General features: G+C 36.3%; 1 protein-coding gene across 1 annotated transcript in view; it reads left to right on the top strand.

Moving 5' to 3' along the window:
- fcho1 (FCH and mu domain containing endocytic adaptor 1) overlaps window positions 1–18,401 on the top strand; it is a 50,847-nt gene that overhangs the window by 9,590 nt on the left and 22,856 nt on the right. The window contains exons 2-6 of the mRNA XM_037697843.1: window positions 5,304–5,353; window positions 13,763–13,854; window positions 16,391–16,465; window positions 17,346–17,487; window positions 17,743–17,895. Of these exons, the coding sequence (XP_037553771.1) occupies window positions 5,327–5,353; window positions 13,763–13,854; window positions 16,391–16,465; window positions 17,346–17,487; window positions 17,743–17,895 (489 nt within the window). The 5' untranslated portion in view covers window positions 5,304–5,326. The remainder of the gene's footprint in view (window positions 1–5,303; window positions 5,354–13,762; window positions 13,855–16,390; window positions 16,466–17,345; window positions 17,488–17,742; window positions 17,896–18,401) is intronic.

Here is an 18,401-nt window from a genome sequence, read left to right as displayed (position 1 = left end):
GTTTAACCTTTTATCATCTTTGTTCTTTTTATCCATCTATGTGGCCTTCTTCGTTTTTATTCCCCCCACCCTTTTTATTTTTGCATCGTTTAGTTTCTCCCATCAGCTTTGCTCCCGGAGCCTGTGACAAATCTGCTTGTGCAAAGGTTACCCAAGTATTTTTACTCCACTCTTTTCCCTGTCATTACATTTAACCCAGTTTTATTTTTATTTTGCCTCTGAAGTCGGAAAAATCATTTTATTTGCTCTTTCGCAGCAATAAGAGGATACGAGTAGGATGTAATTCCTACACAGCCTCTTTAATTTCTTCTCCAAGTGGAAGGAGAAAGGCAGGTGGAGGTTGAGAGGAGGAGGAAGTTTGTGCTGACCATCCTTTCTTCCCTCAGAGACATCTGCCGATTGACCTGTCTCTGGCAAAGGAAGTAAAAAAAATAAAATAAATAAAAAAAAACAGCAATGGGTGGAGTCGTTACATCGTTTATTTCCTGAAGGAATTAAACGGTTCGTGGGTAGTTTTTGTAAGTGTGAGAGACTTTCTTTCACCCCTCTCCATCTGCTTTTTTTAAGCCGTAATTTTTCTTGGCAGCCATCTGTGTGTTGTCAGGCGCTGCAAGGGTTGCAGAGGAGGAGGTCAGTGTGTCTTTGTTGATAAGGCTGGTTGCATTCTCGGTCTGTGTTTCTGTTAAAGATTATAATCTCCGTCTAAAATGTTTTTTGCAACCATACTGCTGCTGTGTAAATCCCTGGCCTTCTGTCACCTGCTACACATTCACAATTCTCATTTATTTCTGTTTATAGCCAATCAGTCTGTGTTGAACTTAAAATAACTTCAGTTTAGAAGTATCAAAATGATGACAGCCTTATTCTGTATGCCTTTTATTTTCTCATCTGGTTTTAAATTGAACCAATACACCATTTCTGTTAATTTGATTTAAAACCCATGAAGTCTTTCTTTTCCTTCACCAATTTAGTCCCTTTATCACTTTGTTTTCCTGTATTTACTGTATTAGATCGATGTGAATTTGGCTTCATCATATTTAAAGAAAAAAGTGTATTTTTGGAAAGGAAAGGCTTGAAAACACTAAGAAAATTGTGTTTTTGTTCTGGATACTTATGAGGAGAAAGTTAACAAAACCTCACTTTGGTTTTATATCATATACAGTTTGACTCACAGAATCTTGTTAATCTTTTAATAACTTATTTTTAAAACACTATAGCTATTTGACATTATTTTCATTTATTTATTTTAAACATGTTTATCTGTAAAGATTCAAGGTTATTAAGCAGGTCATAATAATTTATGTTTTTCATTATATCTTTTATAGTGAAATTAAGTTTGTGTATTTTTTTTAATATTCAAAATTAATTTTTCTCTCAAACTGATAGTAGGAGGTCAAAATTAACTCTGTTATCAATCTGTTTATCACATAAAGAAATATTTCACAGGTAGGACAAGTATATTGTAGACAGATTATACCACAATTTGAATATTTTATGTATTTTGTGAAAATGGTAGGTCTAAATAAACAATGACCAACAAGAGGTATTTAATCAAAATGAATAAATAGCATTTCAGTCATTTGATTTTTCCAGATGTGGGTCAATCATTGGTGCAACATGCAAAGTGACGTGCAAAGCAAGGCCAAAATATGTTCAGATTTTTATTTCTAACAAAGAAAATTAACCTAAGTAAAAATGAGAAATCGAGGTTACAGTATGCTTCTCCTAGCATTATTGGCCCCTGAATTCATCTGAATGTGTCGTAGGTACCAGATGGAGACTGCTGAATGTCAGTTTATCTTTTACAGATATCCATATGGGGTCCTGACACATCCATGCATCCAGAATTAAATTAAAATGTATTTATTTTGATAATATTTTCCAAAATGTATTTAGAAAATTTTGGTTTGTGTTAGTTACTGATCCTGTCTTGTCATCACACATACTGTAGTGCATTTACTAAACTCCTTTAAACCATGGGGTGCATAGACATGCTCTTAGAAGTAAGAATAGTTTCACAACGTCTTCCTAAAACGTAATGGTTTTCAGTAAAGCCTTTCAACTTAAAAATCTTGTTTGACAGCTTCTAAACAAACTATTTTTGTGAAATTTAGGAAAGATTAACAACACGTTTGAAAGATTCATTTTTTATTTTTTTATGAGTGGCTCTGCTTTTTTTTTCATCAATATATAAAACAAATTGGGGGTATTTATGTCCCTTCTTTTATAGTAGAGACCAAAATACAAAATAATATTCATTTTATTGTCCCACGGTTCATTAAATCAGTATGTACAAATAAGAACTGAACTTGCAAAATAAATGTTTGATTACACTTTAATGGGTAAGCCGTCAGGTACCATTTTGTTCAGATACCTTCGTTGCTTATCTTGACTAATGTGCAGCATTCTTGTGGCATGCTCAGTCAAATAATACTCTTGTTTTAGCAGAATAAAATGGGTGACAGTAATGTGGGAAATTCTTAAATGTATGTTTATTCATATGTTGTGACGACCATGCGATGTAAATGTCGCCATGTATGTTCAACTCAGACGACTGTATACTGGAAAATTTATTGTTTACAAGCTGACATTTCCACTGACCTATTTGTACTCATGCACAGAATACCAGTCTACCAACTTTCTATTTCACGGCTCTAAAAGCAATTACAGACCTTCGGTCTTGTGAGTTGTTCAAGTGCATATCAGCTGTACGGATGCTAGATATGGGTACACAAACACTTCAGTTCCATTTTATGACTTCCTGTTCTGCTGGCCCAAAGTGTGATAGCTGACACCCCACATTCTGCCTCTGTATGTTTCAAACAGAATGCCAAGGCTCAACAGCCACTACTGGAGCAAGTGTGCAAAAAACGTTTTTGGTAAAACATCTAGTTCGGCACATTAATTTGTATTATTGTCATAACTTTGAGCTCATCAAACAAGACTCTTCACATCTGAAATCACACATAAAATATTTATTTAAGCTTTTCCTGTTATTTTCAAGTAATTAATTTGATAGCTATTACAGAATGCAATAGTCTATCTCATTATGTTACCCAGCTAGTCTTTCTCTGCCTCTTCAAGTTCAAGTTCTTTTAGGTTTTATTGTACATGAGGTGGAACAAAATTATGTACAAAGGGTCCCAGTTACATCAACAATAGCAAAAATATGTGTTAAAAGAAACTGTAAATAAGGATCTAAGATATAAACTAAGAAATACGCTAAACATTAATAGTGCAAAACAATACGCTGAACAACAGCAGCACGGATGTGAGTCTGTGTGAGTAGATGAGTACAAATGAACACAGCAGCATGAAATAATCTGCAGCATGAGATCAGCAGCATGGATAAGAGCAGCACATATCACCAAACAAAGTGGCATTACAGTAGTCCCTCCTACTTCACAGTTCGTTTATCTCGGATTTGCTGTATCCCGGTTTTTCAAAATAAGACTGGACATGACACACAATTGGATGATTGATGGATGAGCTGCACGATCAGCATGTAATTCTTATTTAAAATGAATTATTTAAAATTATTTAGCACCTCCTGCAGCTTTGTGCAGTCCAGAGCAGCAGAAAAAGCTTCCTCCTGCAGCTTTGTGCAGCCCTTACTGCTGCAGGATAAACTTCCTGCTGCAGTTAAACAGCTGATCAGCTGTTGAGGTGCAGAGCGGAGAAGTGGGCGTGGCCAAGAGCGTTTGCAGGTGGCAAAAAGCAGAAGAAGGGAGCTGAAATCATGACATTCTGTGCTCTTTTAGAGCGTTTAGAGTTTAGAAACATTGTTTAGAATATTGCAAGAGTGTGGGAAGGGTTTAAAATGCCTTAATATATATTATCTATATAAATAATAAAATAAACTACTACTTACTACTTGTACTACTATTCCTACTTTGCGGTTTTTCACTTATCGTGGGTCTTCAGGGTGCGGATCCCTGCAATAAATGAGGGACTACTGTACAGTCATTTTTTTTTTTTCTCACAGTGATAATCCTGGTTAGGGATTTATGAGTCTAGCAGCTTCAGGGTAGAAGCTGTTCCTCGTTCCTCAGTCTAGTGGTTCTGCACTTAATGCTCTGCAACCTCCTGCTTGAGGGGATTGGGGCAAAAAGTGTGTGTTCTGGGTGACTGGGGTTCTTCATGATGCAGGTGGCCCTCTTCCTGCATCTGGAGGTGTATAAGTCCGTGATGGTGGGGAGGCTGACTCCGGCAGTTTTCTGTGTAGCCTTCACCACTCTGCAAAGCTTTTCTTTCTGCAGGACGGTCCTGATTTTCCTCACACAGATTTATCTGCAGGGCTTCTAGTGCCTCTGCTGAGTTAATTAACAAGGTGTGAGGTGTGTCAGGTTTGTGTGTGTTTGTATCTGTATGCTGCTGCCGCCTAATGCCAAATCACCAGGCCTGAGCCGAGTCTGTGCCAGTCCAGAAAAAAGACTGTTGTCAGCACGCACGCACACACACGAATGACCACGGTCAGCAGAATATCAGACAGCAGGATTCCTGTTAGGGACAACCCATGAGAAACGTTCTATATTATGGATTTCTGGAAAAGGCAAGAGCAGATTTCAATACATCTGTTTGTTTCAAATGAGTGTTTTTTTATGAGGGCATAAGTTGGAGACCAGTAACCTGTCTTAATGGGAGAATTTCTTTGAGAAGTGACTATTAACTCAAAAACTCCAATATAACAAAACCTATTAATTTTGAATTTTGGCTTCTCTCAGTTTTAACTCTACACTTTAGAGCTACATAGTTCAGTCTGCCACATTTCATAAAATTATTATTTTTTTATTATATATTTGAGAACAGCTACAGAAATGATCAACATATCTTTTTCAGAGCAGATCACACTTGAGGACCACATTTATTTCATCATCTCCTTGGTGATTGCAAAAATTTCTTCTGTCTAGTTTCTTTTTATCGATTTGCCTTCTCCCCTGTTGTTTTTTATGTTCACCCACATACCTACTGCTATTCTGCCACTTTCATCAGCATCCTCCATCCTTTGATATATTTATTTGAAGCAAATTGTTTAACTCCTGCTTTCTGTCTCTCAGGAGCTCCCGTCATACACTAAGGGTGTCTCAGGAGTTATAAAGACAGGGATTTCAGTAATGTGCAGTTTGCGATGACTTAATGTCAAAAGAAGAGACGAGACTGAAAATAAAGCCATTTTACAGAATATTACAAAAAAATCCAAATGGTCATTTTCTCCACCACTGGAGAAAATTGAGGTCAGATTGAAAAATAAATTGACATCCACCTCTTCTGTAATGCACCATTGTTTTGTCTTTTCTCCGCAGATTGCTGGCTTTCTTTGAGCGAAATGGCTGTATTTCAGAGCAACTTCTGGGTGAGTGTCTTAAAAATACATCCAAGCAAGCAACAAGTGATCTTTAAATGTTTACAAAAGAGAATAGTAATGCATTCAGTCAAAACTGTGGTTCTATATCTATATTTAGGAATTAGACATTTGTTCAGGCGTTCTTTTTAACCCCCCCATCCCCCAACTCAAATGTAGCTGTTTACTAGTTTACAGTCTTGTGACCAGTTTCCAGTTTGGAGCCAGTAAATGACATTGAACTTTATTGTTGTGCTTTTTGGTTGGGAAAATGGTCTGTTTAATTTTGATATTTGTGTTTCCATAACAGTGTAATGCTTTGATACATTTCTGGCCTGAGGAAAAGCAAATCATTTGTGATTTTTAATTTTTTTTCTTCTAATGTTGAACCAGCTCAGAAGAACTGATACTAGAACTGTTTGCTCAAAAAGTTTATGCAAAATTGTCTATAGATTGTTTAAGTGCAGGACTATGACTCTTGATTCTTCTTACACTGCCCTGATCCTTTAGTACGGGTACATTTGTCAGGTACTTTTGCCTTCTCTGTTTCTCTCGGTCGGCACCCTTTTTATTGTTCCTTCAATTTTTTTTTACTTTGTCCCCACACACCTGCTACATCTATTTCAAGCGTGTCCTACTTCTCTTACTTTACCTCCCTGCACTTAAAAACATTTTCAGATATAGTTTTGTATGGTGGTGCTTCTTTATAACTATTTTTTTTTTTAAACCTTACTGTATGTGTATAGGTTGAAAATATTTGCTGATAGTGATGAGTTTTATGACGTGCAACAGAGATGGTTCTTTTGAAAAATATAAAAACTTTACTAGTTTTGATTGTTTTTTTTTCCCAGGGGCGGGATTTCAGGTGAAACTATTCACTTTTAACCAACTTGAAATGACATCTCAAACCTCTGCTCTTCATTTGTTTGATGCTACATTTTATTGTTTTAGCATCCATTCAAATAATTTCATTGAAGACAAAACCTTTGAGCTGAGCTATGTTTAAAAAGTATGAATATTCACAAGCTCTTTGTTTTTGTACAAGGAGTAACAAATGTGTTTTTGTGTTTGAAGCTGTTAGAGTATTTGAGTAGCACTGAATTCTTGTTTTTTCCTTAAAATATAATAGTAACACTTGGAACAAATCTAAAGTAAGACAAAAGTAAAAACAAAACAACAAAAAATGGCCTTCTGGATGCCTTTGAACCCCAAAATCTGTGTAAACAAATGGCTCTTTAGTTAATTAACCAAAGTAGTCACTTGGGACCAAGCCGCACAGTGAGCCTTGTCGCGTTTGGCTCAAGAACATTTGGAATCTCTCACAAAGTCTCCTCATCATGCTGTTCTTTTCCCAATAACTAGATAAAAATTGTACTTAAAGCAGACAGGGTATCTGTTATAATAAAGCTTAGTAAATTAAGGGGCTGCTCATCTACTTGTTTCACCATAAGAACATTTGCTGCTCAATTTTTCCAGAAATTTTAATCAGAAATAACCATATGATAAATGTCACACTCATTAAATTAGTTTTGCATATTTAAAACGTATTTTATTCTGTGTTAAAAATCTGTTGCAGCTTTTTGTTGAATCACGTAAATAGTATTATGAGGTTTGAGTTGTTTTAGACGTTCTCAGCTTCGTTTGTTGACTTTATCCTGTGATTAAGGGTGCATTCACACCAGCCCTGTTTAGTCTGCTTTAATCGAACTCTAGCTCGTTTTCCTAGAAAGTCCGGTTCGTTTAGGGAGGTGTGAACGCGCCATCGAATTCTGTCACGGAACAAAAAGGCAAACTCTGGCCCAGGCTAAAACCTAGGTCTCGGTCCGGTAGAAGCGAACTCCAGCGCGGTTCGAGTACAGTGTGAATGTAAACAGACCGGACCCGCTCCGCAGGGTAAACAAACATGCATTTCTCTGACCTCATATGGAGCCGTCAGCTGCCTTGTGTGAAAAACAATATTCTCCATGGTCTTCTGTCTCATCTTCTGCTCATGCTAAGTCCACTTTTGAAAAATGACAAAATATAACTCCTAATACTGCAAAAACTTGATGCCACTTCGTTTTTATTTTTATTTACAGAAGAAGAAGACGTGTCTTCAGAGGTTTTTGTGTCGTTTATTTCAGTAGTTCTTGGTGCAGCGCCCCCACAGGCACGCGGGGGAATAGGTTGGTTCAACAGGTTGACTCGACTGCACAGTGCAGTGTGAATGCAAACTCACCAGCTCAAATGTAAACAGAAGGTCATGAATATTGGTCCCGAACCGAGTCTATCGGACTATCTGGTGTGAAAACGACCTAAATGAGAGGGGTGGTTTATGCTGATTCGTAATCCGAACGGTGTGCATGTAAACACTTAATCTGATCATTTTCTTCCAATTGTGGAAAACTGACCTGACTATGTGTGACCTATGTCAATCTCACGTATTTCCGCCTGGCTAGATGCTAATATGTGGGCGAAGCAAAATTGGTCTGTGAGCGACACAACATTTCTACTAGAAACTTTGAAAGAGCTCAAAATTATCTGTATTACCTGTAGCTCATTCAGGGAGTGCAGTAACGTCTCCACTGTCATTAAAACCTGGCGCAGGTTTTGGGTGCTCAGGTTTGTTTATGTTCATCACAGAAGTAGAACTTCTGGGGTTTTTTTTGTTGTTTTTTTTCAAAGGAAAGTTTACTGCACATGTCATCAGTACTTTTATTCTGAATAAAAGCATGCTGCATGTCAACGCTCGTCGTGAATGGATTGTGCCCTTGTAAACGATACATTTGGATTATTTTATCTGAATACATTTCAATTTGATCAAATATTTGCTCATGTTAACACTGTTGTTTCACAGGAAGAAGGTCCTGGGTTCAGTCCCTGGTTTGGACCTGGAGTCTTTCTTTGTGGAGTTTGCATGTTCTCCTAGTGCTTGTGTGGGTTTTTTCCAGGTACTTTCCTCCCAACATATATGTTAGGCTGCCTTCAGGCCCAGGCCTCCCTTGTAATAGAGATCTGTGATCTCAATGGGATTTGACTGGTTATAAAAAGTTTTTTTAAATAAAAATTTACGTAGTCTTTCAACAAACTAAAACCGATACTTTCTGTTGGAACATTATGTGTGTTTTTGTTCTTCAATTCAGAAAGTAGCCTCATTTCATTGGAAGTTTAGCAAAAAAAAAAATCTAAACAAACTGAAACAGAACTTTATTATTAAAGTGACCTGAAGTAGGATTTTTAATAATAATAATTCATATGTCCTCAATCATTAGGTTGTTTTCTCTCAGTGGTGTATTAGTCCATAGAAACTTAGTCTTCATGCTGTCCATAAAAATGTAACTGTTTAAAAAAAATAGATGCCTTGAAAATGAGATGGTTCTGTTGTTGCCCGTTTCTCAGTTTGAGGTTAGCATCACAGCCCTGCCATTACTTTTGACTCATGTTGTTCTGTTTTGTTTGAAATCTGTAAATACCCAGGAAATAATATTTCCCTTTGTAAATTTCATGTTCTCTCGTTAACTTTGTCATTTTTTTCATAGTAGATCTCATCTGTTCTTTCCCTCCACCACTTCTGGATTTTAAAAATCAAATAGACATTGTCTATTTGGTATAAAAATAATTGCCGAGTCCGACTTGCAGGAAATGATGGAGCATAAATCAAAATTTGAATTAGAAGTACATATATAAGGATATAGGATAGCCATGTCTTAACCATGTTTTGCAGTACTGAACAAACATACTATCTGTGCTGCAGTGATGTTGGCTACCTGTTCCCGGTGGTACTGATGCCTCGCTGCTGTGGGAGTGTTCGTTCTGCTCAACCTGCCTAGTAAGCAGGAAAAGTTTGTGCAAGTCAGCGAAACTCACAGCTGCACTGACAGACAGTTCAGCCAGCTTAATGGCTTCATGATGCTGTCGGAGGCAGAAATTTGTGGAACATACAGCCTTCAGACATTAGCTTTCATATAAAGCAGCTACATTATGCAGTGTAGTGATCAGATGTAGCATGTATTTTGATATGTTACTTGCATCTTATAAAATAATTAGCTGGGACAGGATTTTTAAAAATTTAATTTAGTTTGCGATTCTGGCCATCAGGGTAGCCAAATCTCATTCATAACAATCATCTCCTGTTGCTGAAAGAGACGTTAAAAGAAAAGTCAACATTAGTCTTGTCATGCTGCAGGAAAAGTGAAAAAGACAAAGGCCAAATTATCAACGGGAGTTGTAAAACACCATTTATCTGCAACAATATTTAGAAAATAAATGATTTATCTTTCTTTAGAAGTAAATGTCTGATCCTCATTAGCGGTTCACTACCCCTGGATCTTCGTGAGAAACATCTACAAGCAGATCTTGCATGTCCCCGCAAACCTCCCCCAAGTTTCTTTCGTCTCGACTCCCATCGTTTGCCTCATTGTTATGATAATGAACTCGATCATGCATGACCAAATTGGTCAACTTAAATGATGAAAAAGAGATCAGCCAGAGAAGAAAGTACGAGGGGTTTGCACATATTAGACGTGAAGAAGTTTAATTCGATAAAGGCTCAACTCATTCAAGTGCTTCTGGTCAGTGTCCAGCTTCTTTTGGAATTTGCAGTCAGATTGTTTGGCATAAATCTGCATTTTGAAGTGCTGCCGTTCATCTGTTTGCTATATCAGGAATGTTCACACTTTTACTCATTAGTATAGTTTTACATAATTTAGAGAAGAGTTGTAGTTCACACTTTGTCATTATCCACAATTTGTTTATGTCATGTGCTTCACGGCTGTAGCATTTAACTGTTTTATCAAAAGAATAAGTGCAAATTTGAAGACTTTTCTCATCGATCAGTATTTTGGAGCTTTTGAATATTTACTGTAAAAAGCTGTAATGGACAACATAAGCAACAGTATTCATATTCATTAAAGCAGATATTTCTAACTTGAAATAACAACTAAGTTTATAGCACAGAAAAATGCTTTTGGGAGGTGGAAGGAATACTTCTTGGATCTTCTCAATCCCACCGGCATGTTTTCCATGGAGGAAGCTGAGTCAGGGGTTGGTCCGTCCATAACCGTGGCTGAAGTCACTGTGGTAGTTAAAAAGCTCCATGGGGGGCGGCATAAGATTTGCCCCAATTTCCTTAAGGCTCTTAATGTTGTGAGGCTGTCTTGGTTGACACACTTTTGCAAAATCATGTGGACATCGGGGGGCAAGTGCCACTGGATTGGCAGACTGAGGTGGTGGTTCCCCTCTTCAAAAAGGGGGACAGGAGGGTGTGCTCTAATTATAGGGGCATCACTTTCCTTAGTCTCCTTAATAAGTTCGGTTCAGGGGTACTGGAGAAGTGAGTCAGATCTTTGGTCGAACCTCGGATCCAGGAGGAACAATGTGAGTTCTGTCCTGGCCGTGGATGATATATGATTGTGAGTAAATTTGGTAACATTTGCTAAAGTTAATGTAAAGTACAAAGTAGTTTAAAGCTTTCACAATAAAAATAATTTATAACATTTTCTTCTGCTTTGTCAAATAAAGCCCTAGTTTTCATGTTGAATGTCATCAAACGCTGTGCAGAACCTTTTGAGCTTCATGCCAGACAGGTTCTCTTTGTCTCAGCCAGCAATGGTGGTCAGGTGCTGCGTTTACGTCTCTGGAGAGGCAGGTGTGTGTGGCTGGTTGGAGGCTGAACCTGGCAGCTCACCTTTCTGTAGTGGGGTAGAATTTCAACAGAAGCTGTCCAACAAGAAGATGAAAAGACTGAATTTAGAGAGACATATAGTCTGCTTTTTAAGAGAGAAATCCTGAGTTATACAAACTTTTAATTGCTCGTGAAAGCTCTCAGACCACTGGTAACACAGTTCACGTTAAGTATTTTCAATGTAAATTTGTTTCCCACTTGTTTCTCAGTTTATTCAAAAGTGTTCCTCAGCCGTATATTTCTCAAATTTGTTAAATTAATAAAAAAAAAATTCTATCAGATTCACACTATTAAAAAAACAAAACAGAATTTCAAACATTTTCTTAATATTTCACAAAGTTTTCTTCAAAATATATTTTGATAAATAACTGAGCACATGATAATATACTTTTTGTTTGGCACAAATAAAAAAAAACCCCATAAAAATCGAAATGTCAGCATTTGATTCCTCAAGTTTTGTGTTTTGTACAAGTTTGCGACACTTAAAAAGGTCATTTTGCTTGTTTACTTCTTTCTAAAAAGGCGTTTCGGGGTTAAGGTTAGGTTTTGAATTTCATGCACAGATTTATGTCACTGGTAGAACAAGGGGTTACACAGGGCGTTATGTGTCAGTGAATGTCCTTACAAAGACCCCTTTATATTGAATACAATAAAGTTTGTCTAAAAAGATACAAATGATTATTCAAGCCTTGTTTTTCCCTGATCTTGTGATTTTGTTGTATTGAACAATAAATTATCAAATTATTGATTAAATTACAGTTTAGTTTGTATTATGTACATATAAGATTAGCCTTACACAAGTTTCTAACAAATGTATCAAAACACAAAGGTAATCCGTTTAATGTCGACAAAGAGATGAGAGGTACTTCTCATCTCAAGCAAAAATAATTTAATAAGATAAATTGTGCCCTGAGCTCTCAACACTCCTGAAAGATTAAACAAACTTTTTATTAAAAGAAAGACATGCTGTTAAAACAAAGTAAAAACTATCACAGAGCTGAAATGTTTGTAATGGCTTTAATTTTGTGTTCAGATACTTTTTTTTTTTTTTTTGCTATTATGAATAATAAAATTTAAAAAACTCTGGAAAGTATGATTGCTGTTGCTGTTGTATTATTGCATTGCTGTTGTATTATTATTAATTTTTAATTTTACTCTTGTGTGTCATCAACCTGAGACTCTCTGATCGCCTGTTCCTCCTCCTGCCTGCTGGGAGTGAGCTGCCCAGCATGCACGTCTAATTTTTTCTGTGTAAATTGAAGTGTGAGCGTGTGTGCCTGACACTTCCTTGGCATTCCAGCCATTCCCCTGGTACCTGGGGCAGAGGTCTGCTCTCCTCAAACAGGGTATTTTTAGGTCCAGGCAAGCAGCTGGTTGTTTCTGTCTGCATAAGGAGCCCAACTGGTTGGCTGAAAAATGTGGTGAGGCTGAAGTGCCGACACACCCTTTTCGTAACAGTTCTGCTGTCTCAGCCAGGATTATTATGCAAAAACAGGTGTAGGTTTGTGTAATTACAGCAGTGATGGATGTGAGGTGATGATGTTGTTAAGGTTAAATCTGCTTACCAGCATGGTAGGCAACTTGTCTCAACAACAACTTAACTGTGGTTTTCTGGTGTTTTAATGATACATAGTCATGCTGTCCTTGAATATCAGACTGAGGAACCGGTTCTGCTGGAGTGAAGCAGCAAATCAGAACCACATGATCTGTAGCAATTGATTCTGAAATATGAGCAAAATTTTGGTTTTAAACAGAAGTCATTGAACTGCTGGGTATGTTAGATAAAAGTGGTTCACAAATAAACAATCTTCTAGTTACAAAATGTAGATTTTTCTTATGCAAATTATGTACAATTTCAGTTTATTGTTAGACCTTCTGTAACAGAGGTCATAAAAAAAGGGAGCACCAATATACATTTAGATGCTCATTTCTAAATGTTTGGTTTTCCAGAACTTGGTGTAAAATGAAAATTCAAACAAAACCCTTCAAATAACAATTGGTTTAAATGTGGCATTTAAATGGAAATTATATGAAGACAGCGTCTTGCATGTTCAAAGTCAGAAATGGCTAATGCTCTTAAATGCATGTGCTTATTTTTAACATGATGCAAGTTATGAAAGATGTGCAACCTGGGTAAGAAAATACTACAAATGTTGCATAATACTAAAATACTTAAGGTAGTTAGGACATGTCTGTCTTTGATTGCTTAATGAAGTGACCAGACGCAAATAAATTCTTCTGTTACCACAACCCAAATAAAAAACTAACATGTGGCAATCACAAGACTCCAGTTACCCTCCCAGAATCAAAGTTAGTGAAACATTTATTTTTATTTTTTCAAAAAGACAAACTTACATTAGGCAGATGGCAGCAGAAATTAGAGAATGCATGAGAAATTACATTTACTCAGTTGTGTATGAGTATGTATTGGAGTTTATTGTGAAATAAGAGATGATGAACTGTTTAATCAACAAAAAGTACTTAGCAAAGGGGTAAGTATTGCCCTTTAGTAGATTATGATATTGAGTCCTGGATTAAGGGAAATGTGGTTATTTATTAATAATTTAATTAGCTAAATTGAAGAATCGATTGGACACGTTTTGTTCCGAATAACAACATTGTCAAATTTACTGAAAGTTTCAAGGGTAAACATTTGACATCATCTGACATGTTTCTTTTTAACGTGATAGTGTCAGTTTGTTTCTGGACCTGGTGCTAACAGAAGGTGTGCGCTGTGTGTTTTATTTGTACATCTACAGGGGGAGAAGAATGCCGGCTTTGACGTGCTTTACCACAACATGAAGCATGGCCAACTGGCAGCCAAAGAGCTCGTCGAGTTTGTTCGAGAGAGGTAGAGTTTGTGTGTATTTGTGTATATCTGTGTGGGAGGCAGCAACCGTGGTGGGATTCTAGGAGGAGAAATTCTTCATCCCTGATTCTGTACCAGGCAGCGAAAGATGATAAACTATATAGGCTGAGTGAAACGCTCAGAGATTATAAATGAACAGCTTAGAGTTTCATCCCTTGGTGCACCTAGCAACATTTCAACAGTTTGTGTGAGTTGAAAGTGCTGCCATCGGCAGAATGCAAATTGTGCAGAGCACACTTTAACGAGTTGTTTTGTTTGAACTGCTTCACGCATCTCTTTATGACCAAACAGAACAAATGTTGCAAAAAATATTTTTTATCTGATCCCTGCTGGTTTAAGAAAATAAGGGGCTTGAAAACAACTGACATATTTTTTATTTTAAATTACCTTTTCATGTGCTTTTAATACTTCTAGTAATATTGGATATTTTAAAGTGGTGAACCAGTATATTTTTGGTTCATTTGATTAACTGTTTTTTTTAATGTTTTAAGGATCTGTGTGGAAAATAATGCACAATCAGATGAACATTAGGGTGATAAACTCTTTTTTGTATTTTTTGTTTTTTATAAAACAAGCTAAATTGTTATAATCTGCTTGCATCATTATTTTTTCTCCATGAAAAATTAGCAGCATTTAAAAATCATCTTATGTTGTCTCAATATTTAGGAATGCCTTTAAACTTATTTCAAAATAAATGCGTGCCATGAAGGAACACCGCCATTTCTGCAGCATAACCTCTTCAGCCATTTAGGAAATAAAATGCCTTTAAAACTAAATAATTTGTTACAATCAAAAATAAAAACTATATCTGTGCTGAAAAGAGGTCCCCACAGGATTTTGTGATCTCAGTGCTTAAACCCAGCATACACCGTTACACCACTGAAATAATCTTGACATTGATTCAGAGCGTTTGTGCACATTCCTCATAGGGGAAATTTACTTATCTTCTTGACAGCAGCAGACAACAAATCAGCAGTCAGGAAATGAAACAGTAGCACTGTGGCTAAAAAGAGTGAGAGCCAAAAGAAAAAGCAAACGTATTGGATACATTTCTCCTGCCTCTTTTTCACTTTGCTTCCTGAAGTTGGTTTTGATAAAAGACAACAACTAAGGGATCGTGAAGTCAGTGGCTAGAAAACTGTTAATGAAAAGGTTAAAGATGATTTAATTTGGTAAAAAATAGACATAATTAGCCTTGAGCTGTAATCATTTTTGGTAAACAAAGCAGCAGGTAGTTATTTTTTAAATGTATGTGTGTTATTCGCATGCCATATATGACGGTGTGTTACTCGTAAGGAAATAATGTTAGGCCATGTAGGAATTAAAAGAAGACGTGTTCTTTAGTTTAGAGAACAAATATTCCTTTCATCTGTTGCCGAACACGCCTAACATTATACACACATTTCAAAGATTTGCTGTCAGAGAAGGAAATGAGATGCAGCATTCAAAGCACTTCCCTATAAACAGCCCCTCAAGGGTCCACCTTCCTTTGTTATGAAGGTAGAAGATGTCCTTTGGCGTTTGTTTAGTTTTTATTCCTTGGCAGTGAAACTTTAATAAAGGTTAAAACAATAAAGATATCAACAAATATGTATAAAATCTTGAAAAAAATGTGTGTGCAACAGAAATATGAGCATTCTTTGTAGGTCACAACTATTGTAAATTTTGTTTAACGATGGAAAAAGTCTTCACATATCAATGGTGCTGCTTAAAATAAGATTTCTGGGTGATCAACATAATTCTTTCATTTGTCATTCAAGAAGCTGAACTCTTTATTCATTTATTTTTTTAACAGTGCTCTTAATGCTGGTTCACCAGAAGGACATACAATGAGTTACACTTATATAATATATTGTGAGGCACCTTACAAATAAAACTTTGCTTAGCCTGGAGCTACATTACATGTCCTTTTTTACTTATTTTTTAATACTGAAAGACAAACTGACTACCGGCTCTAATGAAAGTTTTAAACTAATTAAACAAAGACACACATTTTAAATAAATAAATGAATGCTTTGTGACCTCTGCTTGTTACAGTTTGATCTTCAGGACAACAGAACCAGTTTTGGTCAAGATTAAAAACAAGTTTATTAGTTTGTGGGTGTGTATTTTCAGGAGCAAACCCTCTACAGAACTATTAAAGTTTTATAAGCAGTTTTGTGAAACTCGTGTTTATCTTTTAGATGTGGTTTAATTTACCCACAACAGATGTAAAAAATATATTTTTGTCACACTGATGTGTTTAGTGGATGTCGTGTTTGGACCAAAGTAAGCTCAAGACAGAGAATATAACATATGAGGTCATTAGCACAGGTAATGACTCTGTAAAGAAGTGTTGTTGCAATATATTATGTTTACCAGACTAAAGGCTTTTAGAGGAATTTAAATATTAATATATTCACCTGATATTAGTCTTTCTGTTGTTTTGTTGGCAACTTTAAAAACAAATGTGCACCGTCTGTTTTGTCATCACACATACTGCCATTCTGCTCATGTTGACAAATGTTTGTTTTTTCAGGGCAGCTATTGAGGAGACTTACTCCAAATCAATGAGCAAGCTCTCGAAGATTGCCAGCAATGGAAGTCAGTTGGGGTGAGTGCAACATATAAACCCAGTTCATAAGAGCCAAGAGTTTTATGCTGCCATCTAACCAGCCTTCATTGCCTTACTGGAGAAATTACTCTTCAGGCAGTGTTGCTGTTGTAATTATAGATGTAATGGTCATATGGTCTCATATGACATATGTATGAGTACCATCTGCTTCACCAAATGTTCATTTTTATGATTATATTAACACTTCATCTGCTTTAGCCTATATGGTTTAAAATGGTTTGGAAAAGCTGTGTTTATAAAAAAAAAACAAAGAAGAAATGGAAAGCAGGAAAAGAGACTCAATGAAGACATAAATGACCCATAAAACATATTTGAATGAGCCAATCTCTTCTGACCACGAGAGATTTGGCCTTATTTTGAAAGTCTTGCGTTTGAAAGTGAGTGGAATCAGTTTGTGCTACATAATTGCATCAACTGATCAAACTGTAGGCACATGAATGGAAATCTGATAAGAAGTGGTGTATTGTTTGGCCATTGAAAATTTAATCTGAACAAAACATCCACAGTGTAATAAAGAAAACAAATAAGTTGCATGTTTAGTGTTGAAAACTCCCATTATGTATAATGGGAGGAGTTTGTTTTTTACTTCCTATATTTGAAATCTTACTTTAATCAAGATTTATGAGGTTAAGCACAGAAAAGTTGTATTAATCAGAGCAATTATTCATCTGTAAATGTTTTTAGTGTGTTCTTATATAGTAAATATTGTTTTTTTTAGAGTTTAACCTACATAAATTAAATGCCTGTAGCAAACAAAACAAAACAACTACAAAAAAAATAACAGTTGATTTAGTTGGATTTGTAATGTAATGTTTTTTGTAGTTTTTATTTGTGTTTAATTAGACATATATGTTTTTAGGACATTTGCACCCATGTGGGATGTGTTCAGGGTGTCTTCGGACAAACTGGCCCTCTGTCACCTCGAGCTGATGAAGAAGATGAACGATCTCATCCGGGACATCAACAAGTATGGGGATGAGCAGGTCAAAATTCACCGCAAGGTATATTTCCTGGAACATAAAACACAAACCTGACTACCATTCTGGCAGAGAACTGGCTGTCGTATGTGTGTGCAGTTAATGTTTTCATATATTATCCAGCATGAAGCTCTTGTTCTGATCTATTTTATTTCACAGAAAATCTAATTACTCTTTCTTTTCTTTATCGAGATTGCTACATGTTCCTTTAAAATCTCATATACTACGATTAATCGTGTCACATGTCCACCTTTTACACTTTGTGTGTTCATCACCCAGACAAAGGAGGACATGGTGGGGACGGTGGAGACGGTGCAGGCTCTGCAGGTTCAGAGCGGTCACCTTCAGAAGTCAAAGGAGGGTTACCACGCCAAATGTTTAGAACTGGATCGGCTCAGGAAGGAAGGAGCTCCGCAGAAAGAACAGGAGAAGGTTTTACCAGCTCCTCTTCTAATGGTTTTGCACAGTGTTTACTTAGAAATAAAATAAGATGTGTTGTATTAATTACAATAATCCACCATCTCTCACACATTGATTAGACTAATTTAGATTTACATTTTACGTTTGAAGTGTGTGTCTCGTTTTTAAGGAAATATACAACGTTAAGTGTGAGAAGTTATTTGGCTATTGAAAACTTTTGCAGCTTCATTTTTACCACATTATGTTGGAGATAACCCTCAGTTGTGAGTTTTATTTGGATCCATTGCATTTAGCTGTATAGTCTGTTTTTTGTTTTGTTGTTGTTGGGTTTTTTTTTTTTAGAGTAATACAAGAGTTTCAAAGAACTGTACGTAATAAAATGTTTGGCAGTTTTTAAAAACATGAGGGTAGAATGAGATTTAAGTTTCTTTTATTTAAGACACTGGATGTTGCTGAGTTGTTTTGATATACGTGCCTGCGAACCTTCTCCAGAGTGGAATCAAGCTTATCCATCAGGT

Source organism: Nematolebias whitei, chromosome 3 (assembly GCF_014905685.2).
Source record: "Nematolebias whitei isolate Nwh7 chromosome 3, NemWhi1, whole genome shotgun sequence".
NCBI lineage: Eukaryota > Metazoa > Chordata > Actinopteri > Cyprinodontiformes > Rivulidae > Nematolebias > Nematolebias whitei.
Note: the sequence above shows the minus strand (reverse complement) of the source record. Positions and strands in the feature narration are given on the sequence as shown.